The sequence below is a fragment of the Apodemus sylvaticus genome, chromosome 3 (genome assembly GCF_947179515.1).
Source record: "Apodemus sylvaticus chromosome 3, mApoSyl1.1, whole genome shotgun sequence".
Lineage (NCBI taxonomy): Eukaryota > Metazoa > Chordata > Mammalia > Rodentia > Muridae > Apodemus > Apodemus sylvaticus.
This window is the reverse complement of record NC_067474.1, coordinates 23,553,827-23,578,887: the sequence shown is the minus strand read 5'-3', so window position 1 is coordinate 23,578,887 and position 25,061 is coordinate 23,553,827. Positions and strand designations below refer to the sequence as shown.

The 25,061-nt window shown below is 40.9% G+C and overlaps 1 protein-coding gene across 8 annotated transcripts in view; it reads left to right on the top strand.

Annotated features, from left to right (window-relative positions):
* The first annotated feature begins 2,649 nt into the window (after nt 1-2,649).
* Asph (aspartate beta-hydroxylase) overlaps nt 2,650-25,061 on the top strand; it is a 225,844-nt gene continuing 203,432 nt past the window's right edge. For 3 of the 8 annotated variants that reach the window (XM_052176052.1, XM_052176049.1, XM_052176055.1), the window contains exon 1: nt 2,654-3,002. In XM_052176052.1, coding sequence (XP_052032012.1) covers nt 2,873-3,002 — 130 coding nt within the window. In that variant the 5' untranslated portion in view covers nt 2,654-2,872. Of the gene's footprint in view, nt 3,003-25,061 lie in introns of all 8 variants that reach the window. The other 5 variants (XM_052176054.1, XM_052176053.1, XM_052176051.1 and 2 more) reach the window with 5 other exon arrangements.

Sequence of the window (25,061 nt, the reverse complement as noted above, 5' to 3'; positions counted from 1 at the left end):
AGGATCAGGGCAGTCAATACCAGCTCAGTGAGACAATCTGTATTTTCCAAATGGCATCTTTTGTTGTTGTTGTTGCTAAGATTTATTTATTTTTGGATGAGTACTCAATTTGCATGTATGCCTGCATGACAGAAGAGGGCATTGGGTCCCATTATAGACATTTGTGAGCTGCTATGTGGTGGCTGGAAACTGAACTCTGGACCTTTGCCAAAGCAGCCAGTGCTCTTAACTGCAGAGCCATTTCTCCAGCTCACCAAGAGGAATCTTACCAATGATGATACATTTCGTTCACTTAGGTCCCAATGATACATTCCCAGAGACCTTTCAGTCAAGCACCTGTCAGTAGTTAGGTTGTGCAACTTGGAGTTAAAGTGACCTGTACCTTTATGTTCCTAGCAATGCCCCCTCTCCTAGACCTAGATGATACACTGTACAACTTTGTTTCTGAGAAAAATTCTTTAACTTTTAACATGGCTACACATACAGTTTTTGGATACTGTTAGGGAGGAGATTGTTTCTTAGTAACCTCTAGTTGTAACTTGGCTTACAACCACAATCCCATATATACCCATTGTGAAAAATCATCATCAACAACAACAACAAAAACAAAAAACATTTGTAGCGTTCCCTCAGAGAAGCCCATGCTTGCCCTGCTAGGTGTGCTTCATCTTTTTCTCCCTGCAGCATCTTTTTTTTCTAATAAGCCCATGGCTTAAGATCCATATTAAAACCTGCTTTTAATAAAATCTCCAATGCAGTTTCTTGTTGGATCAATTCAAACTATTTTCTGTAGGGCGGCCACAAATCCTGGTTTTTGCTTGAGTGAAGGTCTCTTAAGGAAAGGGGAACTAACTCTTCAGGCTCCTGCAAGAATGGAGTGGAGATGTGACTATGTCCCTATTGCTAGAGAGAGCAGGCATCGTTTCTGCGCTGAAGGAAGAAAGCCTCATGTTCTGACCTCTTGGTGACAGCTGTTAAAAAAAAAAATCTAACTTCCCCAAACTGTGACCTGTGAAAAATGTCCACACTCAGGCTTCTGTCTGTTTTTGCAGGGAGGGTGCAGATGATCCTAGGACCCTCTGCTGCAGGAGAGGGGAGTCAAGTAAGGTATTCTCTACTGAATACGAGGTCTTTTCTATGAAGGATAATTTGGAGGTAATTCGGGACACAGTCTGAGTTCACATTCCTTCTCCATCACTAACTCTGGGATATTATCAGATTCATTACTTTAACACTGCTGTGATTAAAATACCCAAAGGAAATTCCTTAAGAGCGGAAAGGTTTATTTAGGCTCACAGTTCCAGAGAGACTTTAATCTATTGTGGCTAGGGAAGTCATAACAGGAGCAGTCCGCACTGTTAGAGGCAGCGTGAACCCACAGCATCAGGAAATCAGGGCCTGGACTAATAAAACAACCTTCAAAGGTTTGTTCCTAGTCACCTATTTGGGCAGCCAGGTCCTACCGCCTGAAGATTCCCAGCTTTCCAAACCAGCACTACCAGCTGGGAATAAGGGTTTAAAACACTTTTGGGAGATCTTTTAGATTGACAACCTCCCCGCACTGCCCCGCCAAAGCATTAACTCTATAACAGTGTTTTGTGACTAAAATGTTTATCTTGGGAATCAAGAGTCTTTTACTTACTTATTTGTTTGTTTATTGTAGTTTAGATTTTAGTATCTTACATTCTCGCCATACCCATCATCGTTTCCTGCTGAAAGAATGTTGGTTCCACTCTTCCCCTGGGCGGTACTCAGCACTCACAGCTGACATGGCCAGTGGACCCTAACAATTGTCAGTGGTGGCTGAGGAAACTGCAGGATTGGGAGGGGTTGTCCCACAGCAGAGGCTGACTCTGGGTCTTCTGCAAGGGGCTGCTTCCAAGGTGGTCCAGAACTCGAAGATGTCGAAGTTGACAGCAATGTATCAAATCACCACATACGTCATGCTTTTTTGTTACGCACAGACACCATGTGGGCAATTGGTAATGATGATGGTCTTCACTGGACCTGAGCTGGTTCGGCCAGCTGCTTTCACTGTTATTTTTAATACTCAGTTCTCAATCCCGAGGCACAAGCATAGGAGGAGATCCATGGCTAGGGACATGAAGTGACACAGTGTGGTCAGAGTGTCGTGCAAGGTTAAGAAAATAGGGTTTTTGAGTCATATTAACATTTTAATGTCTTAACTAAGGCTCTCCAAAAATACTGATGGTATAAATGGCGTAAATCCTTAGTTTTGACACTGAAATGATCAATGATCACAGTGTGCTGGATTAACTGGCAAATCCTTTTCAAAGAGAGGGCTTGCACTCATGGACTTGCCTAGGCACCGGAACCAAATTCCCAAGAAGCCAAGAGGAGGTACGCTGCTCTCGGGCACCGCCCTCATACCCGCCCCATCCCGTTGGAGCCAGAGCACCAACGCTCGCGAGAGTCCTGCCGGCTTCCACGTTTGCCACGTTCCAGAGGATCAAGGCAGACTAGAAAGCCACAAGCCTCTCCGGCTTTGCAGCCACTGCGCAGCAAAAGACTAGCTTTGGCCTGCGGAGGGCAGGGGAGCGTAGCTGCCCCGCCCCCTGCCAGGGGTCCTCGGGATTGGCTTGTGTTGGCGTCCTTCAGATCTGGTGGGTGGGCTGAGGCTGGCGTGGGCGGGGCCGAGGCCGGGAGCTGAGCGCTCTTGGCAGCTTAAGGAATCGCAGGCTGGGCGCGCGCGAGGCTAGCCGTGCGGCTGCACGCTGGTGCAAGTCGTCCGAGGCGCAGTGAGCGCAGTGGACGCTGAGGCGCTACCGCAGGAGTCGCGGAGCCCCGGTGTCCCTAGCGCACTCAGCAAGGCCCCGGTTCTGGTTCTCTGCAGTCCCCGGAGCAGCTCGCGATGGCCCCGCGCAAGAACGCCAAGGGCGGCGGCGGCAACAGCAGCGGCAGCGGCAGCGGCAGCGGCTCGGGCAGCGGTAGCCCGAGCACGGGTAGCAGCGGTAGCAGCAGTAGCCCCGGGGCTCGGAGAGGTCAGAGTCCCCGCAGGCCAGGCCCTGGCTGCGGGCGGGAGCCGGGTGGGCGCTGCAGGTCTGGTCTAGTTATCCGTCCTCCGCTCCTCTCCATCCTTAACGAGGTTTCTGTGTGCGCGGGGCGAGGCCACGCTCACCGGGCGCGGAGGCGGAGGAGCAGAATCGGCCCGAGGGGGGACCCTAGCACCGGCCTGCCCTAGCATTGCACGGCCCTTCCTTGCCTTTCCTAGTGGAAGCTGGGCGTAGAGGGCCCTTTATCTTCTCCTTGCAGATTTCGGGGCGCTTGACCCCGAGCCAAAGTCAGGGAAAGTTTCATCCTGGCCAGCAGCATTGAGGAGCTGCTGGGAGGAGTGTATTCAAGGGCCGGGATGAGGCTGGATGCATCGTTCTTGCAAATTATTTTGAGGAGTTTTGCTTAGTTTTCTTAATATGTATTGCGTTTGCCTTTTAAAATACAAAGGGATATCATAAAGTACTATAGGAATTTTTTCTGTGCCTCCTCTTTCTTTTCTCAAATAAACAACCCCCAAACCAAAAAAACCCTACTGGTTATTCACCTTTCTTCTCCATGTGCTTAGCCAGCAGAGTGGAGAACAGATGTTTTAAATCTGTTTCGTGTCATATTTCACCGGTTCTCGGTTTCTTTTATATTTCCTTTGACTCAATATTTGACTCATATTGGAACTGGAGCACACATGTGTATTGAATGTAAGCTCACAATATCACTGGAAATGATTTAGATTCTGTGCTGTGGGCTATGGGCAGTCCATTTATTATATGCCATATATAGATTGGGTGATTATGGTTTTATTAGTATATGTCAGGAAAATAGATGAACCAACGACGGTTTTTCTTCGCAGCACTTACTGACTTCATGTATATATATGTCTTTGTTTCCTCTCTTTTATTTATTCCCTTTTCTCAACTAGAGTAGTTCTTTTCCTTAATAGGTGTGCAATAAATATTTGATTAGGGAAAAATGAATGAATAAATGTAAATAGGGAAAGTAATGCAGTTAAATTCATTGTACACATTAACATTTTGAGAACTGTTTGCATTCTTAATGGAAAGAACTCTATGTACACCATTTGAGGTCCAAGGCCACTGTAGAAATTAATTCACCATTAATACAGGTAAAAATGACATTCTGGCTCTCTGGCTCCTAAGTCAGCTAATCTGACGTAGGCAGCACCATTGCTGTGAGGCTGGAGCTATAGATTTGAACTATGTGAATGAGAGGAGCCGACTGAATGTTGAGGTACCAAAAAGAAAGCTAGTGAGCAAGATTTTACTGTTTTCTGTAGCTATTGCCTAGTGAAATGTGTCTTTGCTGCCGTCCTGGGAGCTTTGTGTGTGCTGGGGAAGTGTTTTAGCCACAGAGTACACCCCAGTCCTTCATTACTGTCCTTTACACCCTGGAGTAGACAACCGATTGCATCCAGGGAAGTCACTTATGAGGCCTGTCAGTATAGAGAATGTGCACTATTCCCCAATAAATAAACCAGTGTAACAGTCAGCTCATAGGGTTAGAAAACACCAGGATGTATAGTAACTTATTCTATCATTAGGATGCATATATAGTACCTTATTCTATCATTAGGATGTGTATATAATACCTTATTCTATCATTAGGATGTATAGTACCTTATTCTTTCATTAGGATGTATATACCTTAGTCTATTATTAGGATGTATATAATACCTTATTCTATCATTAGGATGTATATAATATCTTATTCTATCATTAGGATGTATAGTACCTTATTCTATCATTAGGATGTATATAATACCTTATTCTATCATTAGGATGTATATACCTTATTCTATCATTAGGATGTATATAATACCTTATTCTATCATTAGAATGTATGTAATACCTTAGTCTATCATTAGGATGTATATACCTTATTCTATCATTAGGATATATAGTACCTTATTCTATCATTAGAATGTATGTAATACCTTAGTCTATCATTAGGATGTATATACCTTATTCTATCATTAGGATGTATGTAATTCCTTAGTCTATCATTTGCCCACATTTTAAAGTGACATAGCTATAATGAAGCACACTTTCATTCATAATGAATAACCCTTCCCCAGCCCAAGCCTAACTTACACAGAGTGCATTAGCCTTCCTAGGCCATTATTTGAAATAACTATTTCAGTAACTACTGTGTTCTGATTGGGTGAAGAAGGAGGCACCCCTGGTGGAAACTAAGCCTCTTCTTCCCATTGTGCTAAACAGTTAAATTATAATGAGAGAGTGTGGTTCTGTTCATTGCTTTCTTACAGTGGGGTACACCTGAGAGATAAACAGGGTACTGAAAGCAAAGTTAACTTTACAGTGGTCACTGAGGTGGGGGCATTGACATGCAAACTGACCCTGACTGCTGGGGAGTTCGAAGGTGCAGATAACATTGCTGTGGCATTTAATGTCTTCTAGTTACATAAGGTGAGGAAAGTAATGCTTAAAGGTCTTGCACAGCCTGTGGGAACCAGGTAGGAAGGAAGAGCACAAACGAAAATCCAGGTTTTCTGTTGCTCATCATTTTGCTGCACTGTTTGAATTGTGGGTTTTTAAATAGAATTTGTTAACTTTTATAGAGGTTGGGAGGCTAAGTAGTTTATCAAGTTTTCTTCTGGCATGTCCCGTGGTAGAGTTACAGTCAATGCAGAAATTTGTGCTTTTGTCTTTAACTAATCGGCCTTGGACTAAAATATGGTTGAAGTAGCACATTTGAAAATCATAGTTTGAAAAGTGTATACACTAAGTTTTCTTACATTGAGAATCTGATGTCAGTGGTGACATTGGCCTCGTGACTCATTAGTACTTATGTTTTTATATAAAAGTATGATGGGGGTATTGGAGATATGATTCAGTCCTATAAAGCATACCTATAGAGAAGATACTTTAAAGCGTATCTCTGTTTTCCATTTTCTTCAGCTCAGTTGAGAAATGATAAAGTAGAATTTCATTTTACAGTTTTCAATTTTACTCCTTAGATTACAGGAGAAAGGAGTTGGACATTTTAAGTTTAACGTACGTGTAAAATGTGATTTACCTGGCCAGGGTTTAGAACACAGGTGCTTCTTTCGTAGAGTTTGCTTCATTATTCTGTGGCCAGTGAAAAGTCTTTTTTACATTTATTGATTGGGAAAGTGTTTGAGGAAGATGTGCCATGGTTGTCTTTGGGCTCCAGATACAGTACAGAGGGGCTGGTGCAGTGTGTCACCCTTGTGGCCAGTATCTTGACATACCACCCTCAGCCTCTTTTGGCTGTGGCTTGCTTTTATATTGCCACTTACCAGTAGGTGTCGCTGTAGAACATGTTTGCCCTCCCAGTTTGAAACTCCAAGTTATATAATGGTAATTAGGTCTTAAAATTATTTTAATCAGTCTTTACTTACCCAGGAACTCTTATCTGCTGGTATTCAATTCTCTCAAGATGTCTAACAGATTTAGAAATTTAATAATAAGCCTTTGTGTGGAACAATCTTAATATTTATGGAGAATGAACGATATGTGTATATATTTGGTAATATACATGCACACAATCACTTGATGCATTTTGGTAATTGGGAAATACACTACTGAATTTATCCTTCCCTCGCCTCCAAATACTTTCTGTGTCTCTAAGGTTAATGTACACAGTATGCAGCTGAATCAGTCCTGGCTTTCCTGAAAGAATGGGGCCCAGTCATAGTTCTTTTTACTTAACCAAGGGGATAAGTTAGGGCCAGTGGCTTAATTCTCTACCAGCCATTTAAGGATGAAAAAATAGGAAGTGCATAATTTGCTCACTATAAGAACTGTATGTTTTTGTTGTTCTGGAAGCAGTGTTTTTCTAGCTTAGCCAGATCATATGAAAATAAATTCTGTAAAATACTCAGAGGGAATTCTTTACAACCATACCATAGGCTGGGAACTACAGTTTCATATTGCAGCCTTGTACTACTATAGTCTGTTTCATAGAGATTATTAGAAAATAAATAGATAAGATTTACATTTTCTGCTAGTTAATAGTAGTACCATGGTTAGGTGGGCTCACTTCCTTATTTCTAGTTAGTATTCGATATTTTGTTCATGTGTACTGACCCCAAAAGAGAACAACAAAAACCATTTTTCTCCTGAAAGGCAGTGCACTTTGGAACAAAGAATCTGATAGCTCAGGCCTCTGTTTATTTAAGAAACATGTGGCAAGTCTCTCTGACATCTCTAATCTTAATCCATTTAATATCAGTTTCACTTCCTGGTTCTGATAGCCTAAGACAACTTGATATGCCTTGATGCATGGTACCCATGTGCCCATGCTAATGGTGAGAGTGCAAAACCTGAGAGAATACAAAGTATGTATCTTGCTTGAAAGTCTACACCACTGTTATTCTGTAGCATCTTTGTTTCAAATACAAGATACTTTTTGCAGTAGATTGTATTGTAACTTTCTGAAGCACTGGACACATTTTTGTAAGTATCTCAGTTGTGCCTCCGCCTCCCAGTTGCTATTTGCCAGCTGATCTCTTAGAGTTTTGTAACATTCTGTATCTTAGTAGAGCTCAGATACAATTTGCTCTTTTGATGCTCTTCCAGCTACTGATTTAATGTCCTGAGAAGTACTTGGCCTGGATCTTCAATATGCTACGTCTGCATCCCCAGCAAGTACAAAGTCCAAAAGACTGTTAGATAAATCCCATTTAGTAAAAACTGTATGCATAGCTAGGAAGGCCAAGATGTTCTGGTGTGGTTTAGCATAATGGGGTGTCTAGAGTTGATAGTAACATATAGTGCTTTTCAAGATAAGATTATTTTCGAAAATTGCATTATAAAAATCATATTTGAAGATAGAATGTTTTACCTGATTTACATATTATACATGTTAAAACATTGTAAGTTACTCCATTAATATGTATAAATTTTCTCTGTCAGTTAAAACAATTACTTAAGGCCATTTACAATTTACCAGGATAATTTGAGGAAAGCTTCAGCTGCCTGGCTCCACCTGCTGCCCCAGTGTCTAGCTGTTCCACGCTGGACTCATGGGTAGATTTTGCCATTGGGAGTGAACACATACCTGTTCCATCCTACAGAAGGCTAGAGATGAGATGCTCCCTCCCTGTGTCCCACTGCAGTGACATAGTCTGGAATCCAGTGCCTGAGCACTGCTGGGACTGCTGGGAGCCTGGGTGGTGGTTTATCAGACTTTATAATTAATTTTACCTTTCTTTTATGCTCCCGTGGTATTAAGGTGTTCGAGCGTTTGTTCGCAGTTGGCATTGGTATTTCAGGGATGTGATTGCTCCTGCTCTTGTCTTTTCGCAGCAAGCCACGGAATGGAACTAATTCTGATCAGATTCGTGATGACTGAAGACAAGCAAGTTAGGCCTTATTCGACTGAGAAATTTTTCAGCTTTTAAAGGGAAGAGTTACAGGGAAACCTCTGAAGTGTGCAGGCTGTCCTTTGGCCTTGAGATTCAGGGAGGCTTGGCTCATTTTACAAGTGCCACCACCTGCTGCAGGTAGTTTCCATGATCCAGAGCATAGATTAGTATGAAAGTGGAAGGGGTGTGTGTGTGTATGTGTGTGTGTGTGTATGTGTGTGTGTCCACTTACAGAGGAGAACCTTAACAATAGACAGAGTCTTGCTGAATTTGGAGAAATGTTGACTCTTTTCCTGTGTGTGTGTTCACAGGTCTAACCCTGTGACTCATTCATTATGGAAGGCAGCCAGGGTTGCCTTGTTTTGAAAGTGGAAGAATATTGTTTGAGAAAATAATTTTATTCTGTATCTGGCATTGTTATATTTGCTTTTGCTCCTGTTTGCTATAGACTTAACTGCTGTTGCTGCCCTGCCAGGCAGCCATTGTTCCTATGTCAGAGCTGTTGTATTTCTCATGCCACGGATGCCCATATGCAGAGTGTTAACTTCCAGAGTCTGTCTGAATGCCAGCTATTCTAAAATGGCATATTGGGAAGCCTCTTCAGCTTTAGGTTCACATGCAAATTTTATTTGGGAGTAGTTCATTTCTTTTACATGAACAATAGTTAGTGTTAGAAATGTATGCTGAAAGGGTATCTAGCATTGAAGTTTACCTTTCTAATCTCTGAGTCAAAATAAATTTTAATAAGATGCTTCTGGCTTAATTTTTAAAATTGTGCCAAGTTCTTGCTTTTTTGAAACTACCAGTTTTTACCTCATAAATAAAACACATCTGTACTTTTAGATCTGTATCTATTGAAATGTTATTTTAACAGCACCCACTATACATGTAAAGGAATAAATCACTACCACCTTGTGGATTTTCTTCCATGGAATCACTTTTTAGCCATTCTTACACATTTTTGCTAATCATTCTCATACATGCTCATATAATGTGTATATGCAACCTATAAAATGTTATGTTGTACACTACATGCTGAATACCTATGTATCATATTTATATATGTACATATGATTAAAATATACTTTAAAATATACTTTAAAATATACTTACTATTAAAGATATATTTTAGATTGATTTAAAATTTAAAAATATTTTATGTATATGAGTGCTTGCTTGCTTGTATGCCTGTGTACCGTATTCATGCCCAGTGCCTGTGGACAGCAGTATAGGGCATCAAATCTTTTGGGACTGGAGTTACAAACAGTTTTGAGCCACCATGTGGACGCTGAGAATTGATACTGGCTTTTAGAAGAGCAATCAGTGCTCCTAACCATTGAGCCATCCTTCTGTCTGTCCAGCCCAAGATTTATTTTCCCTTTAGTTATCTATATGTGTGTATGTTTTTGTATGTGCACATGAGTGCATGCGCCCTCAGAGGCCAGAGGAGGGCTGGACTTACAAGAGCTGGTGAGCAGCCTGGCGTTGGTGTTAGGAACCAAATTCAAATCCATGGAGGAGCAGGAAGAGCTCTTTACTATAGAGCTATCTCTCCAGTACCAAATGTGAAATATTTCATTGCTAGCTTTATGGGTAAAAATTTCTTGAGAAGCCTGTCTGTATCCTTACATATAGAAGTATGCATGTGCATGTTTAACATGCAGTAAAAATGTTAGGTTTTTGCTCAGTTTGCTGTGCTCTTCATTTCCAATAGCCTCGATTCCGCACTGTATACATATGCCTCCTTCAGTTGAGCCGTCCGGTTGAGATTGCTGTTCCTTTGCATTCTACCTTCCAAACTGAAACCTGTTTGCTCCTTTCTATATGTGTCTGAATATTTTTCTGTGCTATGACATTAGATTGGAATTGTTTAAGTCATAGCATGAATTAACCTTTTTGGGTATTGGGTATTTTATTAAACCCAAAGTGGCCGTATGAATTAGTATCCTACCTACAGTGAATTTCAGTAGTTACCTTTCTGGTTGCTGCTCCTGGTAAAGTTGACTGTGTGTAAGTTTGGTACACCCTTACATGGCTAAGGTTTGCATTTCCCTGGGTGGTAAGATGTGACATTTTTGTTTCTTCTGTGACTTTCTTGTTCATACATATCCCCTGGTGTTTTTAATTTGTATGTGTGCGTGTATTGACTGTACAGTGTGTTTCACAACCCAAGCCTTCTGTTTGCTTGAGTGGCAGGTCAAGGACTTCTCTATTCTATCATTGATTGTTTACACGGCTATTTCCTGTGCTATATTTTACTCCACAGAGTTTGATACTTTTTGTATAGCAATAATAGAATTTTACTGTTTTCTACTTTACAGTTTGGGCTTTTGTGTTTTGTGACATCGTTTGTAGTATTCCTTTTAAGTAAGATCATAAAGTATCTGAAATGTCACTCTTTTGCATTTCGGTCTCAACAGCAGTAGATGTTGACTTACTGTGTATGACTGTCCAAGTGGAGAGGATCTATTTTAATGTTTTTTTACAAAGTAGATAAGGAAGTATTCTGTAGTTAGTATTCACATGGACTTTGTAGAATCAGTCTTACCTTTCTCTAAGCTTTGAGTCATGTTCCAGGATGGGTGGACCCATGTCACTGAGTACTCTGTAGCTGTGTAGGAAGGTTCTGTGTCTGAAAGGATGGTCACACTGCCTTTTACTACTGTGACTTGCCATGTATGGCCTGTTTTCTACATTTTAGAGCATGCTTCTCAAGGTTTTTATGAATAACTATTATTTTTAAGAATTTTTGGTAGAATATATTGAATTTATAGAATAATTTGGGACAACTTGTATCTTTATAATATTGAGTCTTGTATCTGAGAAAAATATAAATATAATTTTTAATTTTTTTAGTTTTATCCAAAAGTTACACACATTTTTTTTTTTTTGGTTAGAGGTAGTTTTGTGTGTGTGTGTGTGTGTTTCTTTTTTAGACAGGATTTGTATTTGTAGTACTGGCTGTCCTGTCCTGTCCTGTCCTGTCCTGGAACTTGATTTGAACACCAAGCTAGACTCAAATTCAGAGATCCACCTTCCTCTGCCTCCTGAGTGCTGGAATTAAAGGCATACATCACTACTACCTGGCTGGTTTGAAATTATTATTATTATTATTACTACTACTACTACTGCCATCATCATCATCATCATCATCATCATCATCATCACTGTCTGATTGCCCGTGTTGTCGTGAAACTTGCTGGACTTGTAGCCCAGGGTTCCTATAAATGTGTGAACCTTTGCCTTTGTCTCCAGAATTTTCAGATTATGGGCAGGTATCACCATTCTGGTGATCTTTGTAATTTTCAAAGTATTTTCAAATTTTTATTTAGATCTATTTTATCTGTATGACTATATTGCCTACATGTATGTGTGTGCATTGCATGTATGATGCATGCCTGCTACCCACAGAAGTTAGAAGAGGGTATTAGATCCCCTGGTACTTAAGTTAAGGATGTTTGTGATTTGCCACGTTGGTGCAGAAACTGAACTTGGCTCCTCTTCAAGAGCAACAAGTACTCTTAACTGATGAGACAGCTCTGTAGTTCCGCTGGTAGTGTTCTTTAACAAGCATTTCATTATCAAGAAATTTGAAAGTGGATCCAACTTGATATACCTACCTAGATTCTGCCATGGTATTTAATGTGTTTGCTTCATGCCACGTACTTGTCAGAAAGACCTCAGTATACTACCTTCTGCCAGACATCTGGGTTTCCTTGCCATCATTAAAAACTTAGCCTGGGTTTATAGTTTTATTTTCCTTTGTGGTAAAATTAAAATTTCATACAATGAATTGTACAAATTTTAGTGTGCAGTTTGAGGAGTTTTGATAAATATATTACTTCCCTATGTAATTTGTCAACCTGTTCAACCACTCTGGAAAGTTCACTTTAACCTCCCCACAAACAGGTGAAGTGACAGAATCATATTAATCCTGTTTATTTTGGAATCTGTCTTGTAAATACTTTGTGTGAAATGGCTTTGTTCACATGTTCACATAGCACGATGCTTCGGGGATTCACCCACATTACTGTGCACAATACTGCCTCACTGTCGCTCCTTTTCTGTTAGTATTTGTTGTGTGAGTAGAGCACAATTTGTGGATCGCTCTTCCAGGTAGATTCCTGAGCAATGTCTAGTTGTGAAGACTATTTTGCAGAACAATCTATAAATGTGTAAGATCTGTAAGGAATATGTATTTACGTTTTCGAGCGAAAAAGAGAGTAGTTGCTGTGTAATAAGACTGATGTGGCCGGGCGGTGGTGGCGCACACCTTTAATCCCGGCACATGGGAGGCAGAGGCAGGTGGATTTCTGAGTTCAAGGCCAGCCTGCTTTACAGAGTGAGTTCCAGGACAGCCAGGGCTACACAGAGAAACCCTGTCTCGAAAAAGCAGCAACAACAACCAAAAGACTGATGTGGTTTACATTTTTATTAAACCCTGGTAAGCTCTTTAGTCGAGTGGTTGTACCATGTATTTCCTACCAACACCAAGATGAGGGACTGTAATTATTTTATTTACATGTTGTCTTTCGTCAGTGTTCCTTTGTGGTGAAGAGATACCATGGCCACGGTAACTCTTAGAACAGAGAACAGTTAATTGGGGATGACTTAAGAGTTTCAGAGATTTAGTCCACAGGGATCATGGTGGGCAGCATGGTGGAATACAGGCAGACATAGTGCTGGGGAAGGAGCTGAGAGTTCTGCATCTGCAGAAGGGAAAGAGAGAGGGAGAAGGAATGGGAGAGGGGGAGGAGAAGGGAGGGGGAAAGGGGGAGACTGGCTTGGCTTGGGGCTTCTGAAGCTTCAAAGCCCACCCCCCATGACCGACTTCCTCCAACAAGGCCGCACCTACCAATCCTTTAAGCAGTAGCACTCTCTGATGACTAAGCTTCCAAATATGGTAACATATGGGCGCCATTCCTATTTGAACCAGCACACGCCTGCACCAACATTTGACCTAGCTGTCCTCTACTCTGAGCTGTGTTCGGGTCAGAGGTGGCTTCTCTCGAGGTCACCTTTGCCTTTCTCTGTTCTCTGTTGGCATTACACTTTCCTTGTTGTCATCGTCTATACACATTCTTCTCTCATCAGCTTTTCACGCAGCTTTTCCACCATACTGCCTCTGCATTGTTGAGATAGAATTGTGTATTCTAGATAGAAGTTCTTTTCAGATGTATGTATGAGATCAACTTGACCTAGTCAATAACTTTTCATGTTCTTTTCTTTTTCCTTTGTTTGGTTTGGTGTGTTTCTTGAAGGCAGCAAAAAGATAGATCCTGTTTTCTAATCCAGTCTGCTTATCTGTTTCTTTACTGGTAAAATGAGACTGCTAATAGCTGACAGTTGTTGAATAATACATATTAGTTCCTGTCTTTGTGTGGTTTTGAGGTGTTTTCTTAGGGCTCTTTTTAGTAGCTGTTCAGGAATTTTTTTTTTTATTAATTTCTGTGCCCTCTTGGGTGTGTTAATCCTTCTCTTCATACCCAAGCACTGATCCCCATGCCCTCTGTAGGTAGGCCTGGCTTACTGCTCATGGATTCCTTTAGTATGTTTTTATTGTGGAAAGATTTTCTTTCTTCTTTGTCTGCAATTGATATTTTTGGGGGTGTAGACTAGTCTAGACTGGCATCTTTGGTCTTTCCTAAGTTGTAGAACATAGGTCCAATCTCTTCTTCCGGTTAAAGTCTCTACTGGAAATGAGTTGTCGTTTTGATAGATCTGCCTTTCTATGTCTCATGGTAGCCTTGCAGTTTTCAGAGTCTGTTCTTTGTTCCATACAGTTAGTGTCTGATTTATTGTATGAAATACGGAGTTTCTTTTCTGATTTTTGTTTTCTACTTGGTGTTTTTACATCTCTTGAACCTTGATAGAAATTTCTTTCCTTAAATCTGGTAAATTTTCTTTTATGATATGGTTGAAAATACTTTCTGTACTTTTTGGACTAGGTTTCTTCTATACTTGTGATTTGTAGGTTTGGTCTTTCTACAGAGTTCCAGAGTTTCTGCACTTTTTGAAATTTTTAGAATTAACATTTTCTTTGACCAACTGATCCCATTCATCTGCCTTATCTTCAAGACCTGATATTCTTACTTCTGCTTTATTTAGTCTGTTCAGGCTTTATTTTATTTTAATTATCAAAATTTTCAAATTTTATTTCAGTTTGACCTTTTTTAGAAATTCTGTCTTTATTACATTTTATTTCCATATCTTTTATTATTTGTTTTATTTCACTCAAACATTGGTGCTTTTGCAAGCTGCATTTTATCAATCATGTGTATGCTCTTTGAGTTGCTTGAACATATTTATGTTTGCAGTTTGAAATCATTGTCTTGTAAATCATTTATGTTGTATTTCTCAGGGGACATTACCATTGGATTGCTAAGTTTTGGAGGAGACACATTGTCCTTTTTTGTTTGTTTGTTTGTTTTTGCTTTTGCAATGGGATCTAGGCCTCTGGAATAGGTTGTTGGTAATGTACTTGTTTTGGCCATCTGTGCAATTTCGTTGAGTGGGCATTTAGATCTCTGTCTGCTGTTACCCTAACTTGTCGGGTTATGGAGCAGCTGATCAGTGCTTGGGTTGAATATTGGTATAACACAGTATTGATGGATGTGCGAATGGGGTATCAGGAGTGGGGTGTCTCAGCTCAGGCTGAGTGCAGCTTCTGAGCACAGGAACAAATCTTCTGCTGAATGAGAAGGTCCTTGATGAAGATCCTCAGAAGTCTGGAAGGTTCACATAGATTTATATGTTTTTAGGTGGCATGGTCTTAAGGCAGGTGGGGAGGTGTCCTTACAGGGTTGAGAGTTCCTACCTGAGGTTGGCATAGGGTGTGAGGTTCTCAGGTAATGGGGGGGGGGGTGTGAAGAACAAATATTTTTTATGTTAGTACTTATTTTATATTTCTGATTTTACTCTCTCTAGACTAAGAAACTTTGCATTCTTAAGTCAGAAAGCTAATTTCTGTTTTCTTTTAGGAACTTCAGAGTTTTAGATTTAATATTTAGGCTTATAATCTTCCTCAAATCAGTTTAGAGTAGCTTTATTTTGTTTCTTATGCTATAATGGCACAATTTATTGAAAGTACTTTGCTTTTATCATTAGGTTGCTTTTGGTGCCTTTGTTAAAAAGTAAATTAGAGTATAATTATTAAGTGTTCCTTAAATAAATATAATTATTTCTGTGTTCCTAACCATGTACTTTAAGAATTATCTGTGCCTAAGCATGTGTTGCAGTCCTGATTACTCTCATAGTAACTAGTGAAAGTAGGTAGTAAATGTCCACAGTTGTTATTCTTTTAAAGAGGGTTCTGAATGGCTGGTTCTGTGTACCCATGTGTGCTTTTCGGTAAATGGCTCAGTTTCTGCAGAGAGAAGCATCCTAGGTCTATGCTGAGATTTGCATTGACTCTTTCCATCTGCTGGGGAGAATCTGTGTCTCAGCAGTACCTTCTATCCCGTGACAGGGGCATGTCTTTATTTATCTAGGTCTTTAATTTCTTTCTACCTTGTTCTGTAGTTAGGGGTGTGGCCTCATATATGTGTGTGTGTGTGTGTGTGTGTGTATGTGTGTATGTGTGTATGTGTGTATGTGTGTACTCAAATATATATATATGCATGGTTTTTGCATTTATGCATTTTGATACCTTTGTGATTCACATTAACATAATCAATTTATACTCCTAGCACTTGGGATGTAGAGGTGGGAGGACTGTGAGTTTGAAGTCACAAGGGTGGCTGCTTAAAAACTTCTTAAAAACAAAACAAGACAAAACAAAAAACAAAACCACCCAAACATAGACTGAGTGTGTGGCTCATTGGTGTTGTACTCTGCCAACTATGTATGTAATAGCCATGGTTTTGATAACCCAGTGCTGCAAGAGAATAGAAAAAAATTCCTTCTGCCACCATATACTTTTAGTGCATAGACGTAGAATTGATACACATATCTTAGATCATATGGCCTTGTTAAATTCACTTTTTAATTTCTAGTAATATATGTACCTATGTATATACATAAACATATATATAGTCTTTGGAATTTTCCTATGTACATATCTTATTACTCATTAATAGATAAGTTCTTTGTTCTCAGTCTTAGACTGACTTCTGTTTATAAGTGATTAAGGAAGGCATCTGCCTTTGTTCTAGCCAAGTGCTGACTATAGGCGTTATGTAGATATCCATATCAGATTGTGGGAAGTTATGTATTTCTAGTTTGAGAGTCTTTGCAAATCCCCTCTCTTCAAGCCTGTTTGATCATGTTGAAGTATCCTTTCCGCATGGCTTTATCTACTAATGTTGTACACATGGCTTTATGGCTGATATTATGCACATGACTTTAATTACCAGTGCTCTACATATGGTTTTGTTGCTGATATTGCCCATATATCTTTATTTACCACTTTATGCATAGCTTTACTTGCTAATGTTTTGTTGTTGTTCTTGCATTGGCTCATGATGAATACAGGTGTGTAATTTCCTTTCATGCTGACACCCTTCCTCATTTCTTCTCTTTTCTTATTTACCTTACTAATAATTATGTATGAGTAGCATTTAATATTTTCTCTGCATTTATTGAGATTATATGTAGTTTTAAGTCTTTATTTTAGTTGGTAAATTATAATAACTATGTTCTAATTTAAATCTACCCTCTTTCTTTCCCCTCCTTCTTCTTATCCTACCCTATCCCTACCCTTACATTTTGAGGGATAATCCAACCTAGTAGTTTTTTATGTTCTTCAACATTACTTGGATGTTGTTTTAAATTAACCTAGCTATTTTATAGTGTTCTTTGCTGGGCTTTGTCATCTGGGCTGTTTTGGCTGTGTACATGAATTAGAGAGTGCTTTTTGTATTTCTGATCTCTGTAGTAGCTTTCCTGGGGTGTAGCTCATCTGAACCTCCTAGTCATTTCAGCCTCTGCAGGCTTGGGGGGGGGGCAGAGATGAGCGGAAAGGGCTTTGCTTTCTGAATGTGTATAGCATCATTAAACAGTTGTTTTTTGAGTGAAATTGGCTAATGTGCATTTTCTGTCTCCTTGTGGGCATATTTGAGCATATATGGGCATTTATCTAGCTTTAAACAGTTTTGGAAACACTTCAGGTGTGGTTGTTCTAGTCAGGGTTCTGTTGCTGTCATAGTATATCGTGAGCAGAGGCAGGTTGGGGAGGGAAGGGTTTATTTCAGATTATACTGTCAGGTAACAGTCCATCACTGAAGGAAGCCAGGACAGGAACTCAAGCAGGACAGGAACTCAAGCAGGTCAGGAACCTGGAGGCAGGAGCTTGAAGGCCTGCTGCTTACTGGCTTGCCTGAAAGCCTTGCTCAGCCTGCTTTCTCCCAGAACCTAGGAATGACCACTTGTGCACCGCCCACAGGAGACTGGGCCCTCCCACATCAATCATCAGTCAAGAAAATGTACCAGAGGCTCCTGGTGAATGAATCTGGTGGACAACTCTCTCAATTGAGGTTCCTTCTTCTTAAAGAAGAAGCTTGTGTAGCTTGTACCTAGTGGACATAAAACTAGCCAGCACAGTGACGTTAACTGTACATATTGTAAACAAAATGTAACGATTCTATACCTAGCACTCAATGATAAAACATTTAAATCAGTAAGTATTAAGATTTAAGGTTTGTTAAGCTTACTATTTTCAAACCCTAGGAATGCTTTTTTGAGTTTATTACGTGATTTTTTTTTTCTCTGTAGGATTCTGCCCATTTACAGGCGCCTCTGAGAAGCTAGGCTATTTACTACTGGACATGCACTTTGGTCGACTCCACATGGTCGCCTGTCCTTCCTGTTCATGAGCCATGACTTGAACTAAGGACATTACTTCGTCCAAGTTGAACTTATTTCTTCATGAGTGAAACATAATGTTTATTTTTTGAACATTTAAGATTTATGTTGGCTTGTGGGTGACTAGTGTGTTTGTAACCAGTCCTCATAGAAGCCTAGAGGACCTGGTGTGGATCTAAGACATGATAGTTAACAGTTTCTGTTTCCACTGTGGAGGTCTTAGATGTTTGTGGTGGATGTAGTAGTGTGAGCAATTATGGCTCAAGGAATTGGGGATTTGAAGAGCTAATGTAGAAACAGACATCATTGAGAGTAGACTGAGGATACTGCATAGAGCTGGAGGAAGGGGAGGGGGAGGGGGAGGGGACAGCAGTGCTCTTGAGTTTGCTATACATTAAGGCAATAAATTGAGCTGGCTCTTTCTTTCTCCTTCCTTCCTTCCTTCCTTCCTTCCTTCCTTCCTTCCTTCCTTCCTTCCTTCCTTCCTTCCTTCCTTCCTTTCTTCTTTCTTTCTTCCTTCCTTCCTTCCTTCCTTCCTTCCTTCCTTCCTTCCTTCCTTCCTTCCTTCCTTCCTTCCTCCCTCTCTCCCTCCCTCCCTCCCTCCTCTCTCCCTCCCTCCCTCCCTTCCTCCTCTCTTCCTCCCTCTCTCTCTCTCTCTCTCTCTCTCTCTCTCTCTCTCTCTCTCTCTCTCTCTTGTTTCTTGCTTTCTCTCTCTCTTTTTCTCTCTCACTTTCTGGGTCTTACTCTCTTCTTACTCATCCATCTCAAATGTCTCACTGATTAGAAGAGAATTCTAAGACTACTTAATCTGTGTCTTTATTGCACAAATGCTATACTGTTCTGATGTATTGAGACAATACAATAAATGCAAGTACCTCAAGAACAAGAACTTTGTCCGTATTGATTTCACCTTTAAAATGATCTACCTATAATTTTGTATATGGCGAAACTTATCCTTGCCCTTCCTTTTTATTCAGACAACTCCCTCCATTTTCCTATCTCACTTTAAAAGCTCCCACATCTGCTGCTTGGTGAGGTGGATCCTGCAGTCTATATGGTAAGCCAGCTGGCACGAGGCTCTCTGTCCTTCCGTTTAGAACCTTTGATGTTGCCGAAGCAGTTCAGTCAAGAGCCTTGGGAAGGGTGTGCTCTCATACGGACATGAAAATCCGTGGGCTTAGGCAGATCATCTCTAATGCATAGTTCAGTAAAGCCCCTTTCCTTCAGCTGCAGAGGCTGTCTGGGAGTGAAGAGTCAGGCAGCACCACCTCTGCAGTTAAACCTTAAAACACAGTGCTCACAGCTGGTCCCAGCCTGCCTAAGCACAGAGAAAGCAGGGGGTCCTGAATGAGTGCTGAGTCTCTTCACAGAAGCCCTTAGTGAACCAGCTGCCATCTTCTTTGACCTGGTGCATTTACCTGTCTTCCTGGGAACTCTCCTCCCCTTGCTACAGCATGCATTTCCTGTTTTAGTCTTTTCCACTTAATAAAAAGAAAATGAAGTCCACAGAAACCTTTTGCTCTGGAAAGTCTTAGCCAGAGAATGCTAGAGACACCTTTTCTCTTCTCTTCAGATCTTTCTGGCCAGAGTCAGTGGAGACCATCTGTAACCTCAGTTTCCTGGGCTCAGTTTGCCCTTTGCTCCCTGGAGGATCGTCTTTCCAGTATTTCTCAGTAGGATGTCTATTCTAGATAACCACTCTCCATAGCTTTCACCACACATTGTTGGATATCATTTCCTGAGCAATAGAAGTAAAAAATACCAATAATGGTACAGCTACTACCACTTACCAAGGGATGGTGCTGTGCCAGACATTGAATGCTTATCTGTTTTAATATTTGATTCCATAGGAATTGTCTGTGTCTCTTTTTGTAGACAAGGCAATGGAAGGCTAGAGAAATAGCTTGCCAAAGAAAGCTACTAAAAGTTGGAGCTGGAGTCACAGATCCCAGTGTTGACTCTGAAACTGCTGTGGTAGAGCACATTAGACTATCATTGGTTACTTAGACCACCCAGACCAGCTCTCCCTCCAGCCTGATGTACCAGCAGGCTTTATAAAGTAGAACCTAGATCATGGGCAGTTCCTTACTGGAAAGTTCTGGCAGTTCGCCAAAGTCGTTGTGATGCAGGTCAGACTCCAGAGCAGGCTCTGCCTCCTGCTGTGCTCCACAGCCATTCCCGTGTCACACTCTGCTCTGCAGTGCAAAGCCTCTTTCCATACGCCCAGTGTTCACACAGGGAACTTCTACAACAGCTCTATTGCTTGCCATTTTCTGCCTGACCCCTGTGTCTCTCAGCAACAGTGTTCTTCATCAGTTTATAAGAAGTAAGTTGTCATGGTCCAGTTTCAGTACATGGCACACTTAAAGTTCACGGAAGTTACCAGCAAGAGTTGCTAGGCCCTTCTACTTGCTGATATAGGTAAGCCACCGAACCTCTGCAAACGCTTCTCAACCTCTCTCCATCTTCATAGGGAAGGTGATAGTACTTACTTCACAGTAGCGAAGACTGACTTCAAAGTCACTCTTAGTGGGAGTTTCATAAATACATAAATACAGTTACTATATTTGGTGGTAATGAGGGTCTACGTATGGAATCTCTGTCCTGTTTTATTGAAAGGGCACCAACCATTAGAATAGAACCAGATTTAGATGTACATGCTGTTCTGGGAAATTGATTTCATTGACACGCAAAGCAGAGCTGACTCTGGCTCTAGATGTGCGGTGATCTTTGGCTCGAATTGTCTCCTATGGACTTTTTCTACTTCTTGGCTCCTTGTGGGGAGCGAACACAGGAAGGAAGCAGCCAGTAGTATCGAGGAACAAACCGAGCAGTGCTTCTCCATGGATTTTCCTCAGAGGCTGGACTTGCTGCTTCTCTTGGCCTACTTTAACCAAAGTTGTCTTGTGTGAACCTGGCTGGCTGCAGAGCACCCACTGTGGTGGATTTAACAGGCAGAACTGACTGGCCATGCAGCCACTGTTACAGCCTCTCTGCTCCGCTGCTGCTGCCTGGAAGTAGCGATGGCCATCAGAGCCAGGAGGGAATGCCAGTGTTCCAATAAAACCTGATTATGGGCACTGCAGTTGAATTTCACAGAAACCTCACATTATGAAGTTTTTCTTCTGATTTCTTTTCAGCTATTCTAAAATTAAAACCATGCTTAGTGCCTGGATCATTCCCAAACTGAAAGAAACAAAACCCAAAACCAAACGCTGAAACTTGGGACCTCAGCTATAGTTTACTTTTATTTAGAATACTGCAGAGGCTAGGGGTTGCTGTACTGTAGATGGTGCGTTTGCTGTCTTTGTAGCTGGTGTTACAGAAGTCCTTTGTAGCTGCCTGACAGAAGTCCTATGTATAAGTGGTAGAGCTGAGAAGAATTCTAAGAACATGTGTACTTTATGAATATAGAGAATTGTTCAGATAGATCAAGCCCATCAGGTGTTAGATACAGTGGATAGCGTGTTACTCTGGTAGCATAGCAGGCTCCGCCTCATCTTGGGCCACACCAGTCAGTTCCTTTGTTCTCTCTCTGTCTCTCTCTGTCTCTCTCTGTCTCTCTCTGTCTCTGTCTCTGTCTCTCTCTCTCTCTCTCTCTGTGTGTGTATGTATGTGAGTGTGTGTGTGCGTGTATGTGTGTGTGTGTATGTGTGCGTGCGCACGCAGTATTTAGAGAAGCTTCACTTATTTGCAAGGTTCCAATTTTCCTTTTTATTTTTAAACATGACTCAAAAGAATGGGCTAAAATTACAGTAAACACTGAAGTGTGGAGTCATCTGCTGAATTTTTCTTCTCCTTTTTGGGTTTCATAGTTTGAAATTCCTTTGTAAGAATTATGACTATTTCCTCTTTAAAACTTAAGATTTGCCAGTGTTCATTAAACAATACCAGATTATAAAGTAGACCAGATATTTATAGAGTGGCTTGCAACAGTTAGCACCTGTGTTAGCACATTTGAAATTCAACAGTCTAACTTTTCCAAATGACTATATCCTGTTCTCCTGTCCAGCTTTCATCTGGGCAGTGTGAATTTTACTGCCTGTCTAGCTTCTCTTCAGCGGCTTGTAAGTTAAGTTGCCTCTCTGATTCACTGTTGTGGGGTAGGGCAGAGATTTAGCTTATTTAATGAATAAATGAATGAATTTATGTGTTGGAAAAAAAATCTATGGAAACCGTTTAAAATTTGCCATCCTAAGAGTTATATTTACATCCTACAATCCATGCTAACTTATACAGCTGATCTGTTTTGCCGATCTGAATTTGATAGTGACCCAAAACTTTTTAGGTAAAGATAATATTTTTAGCCAGTGTTTTCTTATCTTATTTAAATATCATGACTGTGCTTAGCTTTCTGCTTGAGCATTAGCATGTGTGGATTTTTAAAAATAGATTCTCCTCTCATACCATGACTTCAGTTTCACCCCCCTTTGCTCTTTTCAGCTTCCCCACGCTTCCCCTTTTCCTCAGACCCACTCCCCATCTGTGTCCCTTCAGAAAGGAGCACGCCTCCAAGAGGTGGCAGCAGACAGGACAAAAGAAGATTCAATAAGACAAGGCAATAGCCCTCATATTTATGCTGGACAAGGCAACTCAATAGGAGGAAAAGATTCCCAAGAGCAGGCAAAAGATTCAGAGACATACCAACGACCACTGTTAGGAATCTCACAGAAACACCAAGCTAAAAGCTGGTAACATATAGGCAGGTACAGATCCTTGCGGGCCCTGTGCTAACCATTTCCGCCCTGTGTGAGCCCATGTGAGCCCTGCTTAGTTGATTGATTGAACCATGTTCTTCTGCAGGTGTCCTCCATCCCTTCTGACTCCTACAATCCTGCCTCTCCCTCCTCTGGTGTTCTCTGAGTTCCGAGAGGAGGGACCCAATGGAGGCCTCATATTTAGGCCTGGCATAACGTCTGGCTGTGGGTCTGCTTCTGTCTGCTGCCAGAGGAAGCCTTTCTGATGAGAACTGGACAAGGCACCCATCCTAGGTCTCTGGGCTATCCAGTCTCCAGTTCCTGGCCATCCAGTCAGTGTTTGGCATGGGCTAACTTACAGAACTAATCCATTTTGCCAATCTGAATTTGACAGTGACCCAAAACTTTTCATGTAAAACAGTATTTTAAGCCAGAGTTGTTGTGTCATCATATTTAAGCTCTATGGCTGTGTTTGGCTTTCTGCCGGAGCATTAGCATGTGTGAATTTTGTATAAAGCCTAATGAATTGCAGCAGGTCAAATATTTTGGGGTTACCCACCCCTACAGTGAAGGTTAGAGCAAAACAAGTTAGTAAGATCAGAATTGTGGGACATCTGTGAACATGGTAGTAATGTTGGCAATAACTGTGTGACTGGAATACATTGTGATGGGAACACACAGAGATGTATGCATGAGATAAACAGTCAAACCTGTGTGCATGTTTTCTCTTTCAAATAACTCTGAAGACACTATATTTGCCTTATCATTATACTGGGACAAAAGTTATTTGTATTCTCCTTTAGATTTTCATGGAAATAAGGTAAACTGTGCAGTAGGGTTTAAGGGATCAGGCCTAGAATGGGCTAAGCCTTAGCTTATCAGGTCATATTAGATACTCTGCATATTAGATGCTTCCATTATGATTCATAACAGTGAAAAATTATAGATAGGAAGCAGCGACAAAATAATTTTATGGTTGGGGTCCCCACAACATGAGGAACTGTGTTAGAGCATTAGGAAGGTTGAGAACCAAAGGCTTTTTTTTTTTTTTTAAAGTCTCACAACTGACTGCAACCAACAATTCCTGAGTATTTCATCATTCATTGAGAATCTAGAAGTCAGAGGCAGGAAGCGAAAGGGACAGAATTTCCATTTTTGCTGAAGGAAAAGGGAGGTAGATTCAGAACAACTAGAAGCTGATTACTTTCAAAGTAATCCTCAATGAATTCTGTCTATAAAAATTATTCTGAAGTGCCCAGAGATGCATCTGTAAACATCTGGAGATACTTTATCAAGTCCAGGCTGTTGAAGATGATTTTGTTATATGTTTGGTAGGCACTTCACATTGGTCTGATTCAGTCTTGACATTTTTAAACTTTGCTGAGGTTCCCAGCCTTTTGGGAATGCCCTGAGATCAAAGGCGGTCTCCATTAGTCACATGTACAGTTTGAAGAACAGGTGATTTGTGGAATCCAGGTGGGAACTTCAAGAAGCCCATCCAGGTAATGCTTATAAAATTCAGAGTTTCCCATTTTGTCCTAATAATATCCTCCAACTCTGTTTATCCTGTATAATCCTTTCACAGACTCCTGAGAGCTGAGAAGTTTGTCCTGGGTTATCCTTGAATTGTTGTTAGTTCTTTTATAGATTTTTTTTTATTAATGTTGTTTTTATTATTAGAATGGCCACCTCTTGCAGAACACAGGTAGAGTTGTTCTTGTAGAAAGAGAGATGACCAAAGTGTTACTTGGCTTCTGGAGGGCATGGAAGTCAGACTTAGTTTAATTTGATGGAATGGTGACCAAGTTTTTCATAACTTAGCTAACGAAGAAAAATAAAACCCTCTAAACCATTCCTCCTCGTACTTTACTTTCACTCTTGGTGAGAGACACAAAGAAATGCTAATATTCTGACCCCTGTTTCGAGACCACCTTGCCAGTGCATAGTTTCTGCCCATAACAAGGATTCTGCTAGCATCTGTGTTTCTTACAGTCAGTGATTTGCAAGGTAAGTCTGGAAATAGATGTCATATCTCAAGGTGAAGCAAGGAACCCTGGAATTCTTCACCCTTGGTATGTTGATGATGTCTTGAAAATATATCGGATGCATTCTGCATCATCCATACTGCACACTGCTGACCTGAAGAGGTCGTTGAGGAGCTGAGCAGAGAGACCAGGGGAACC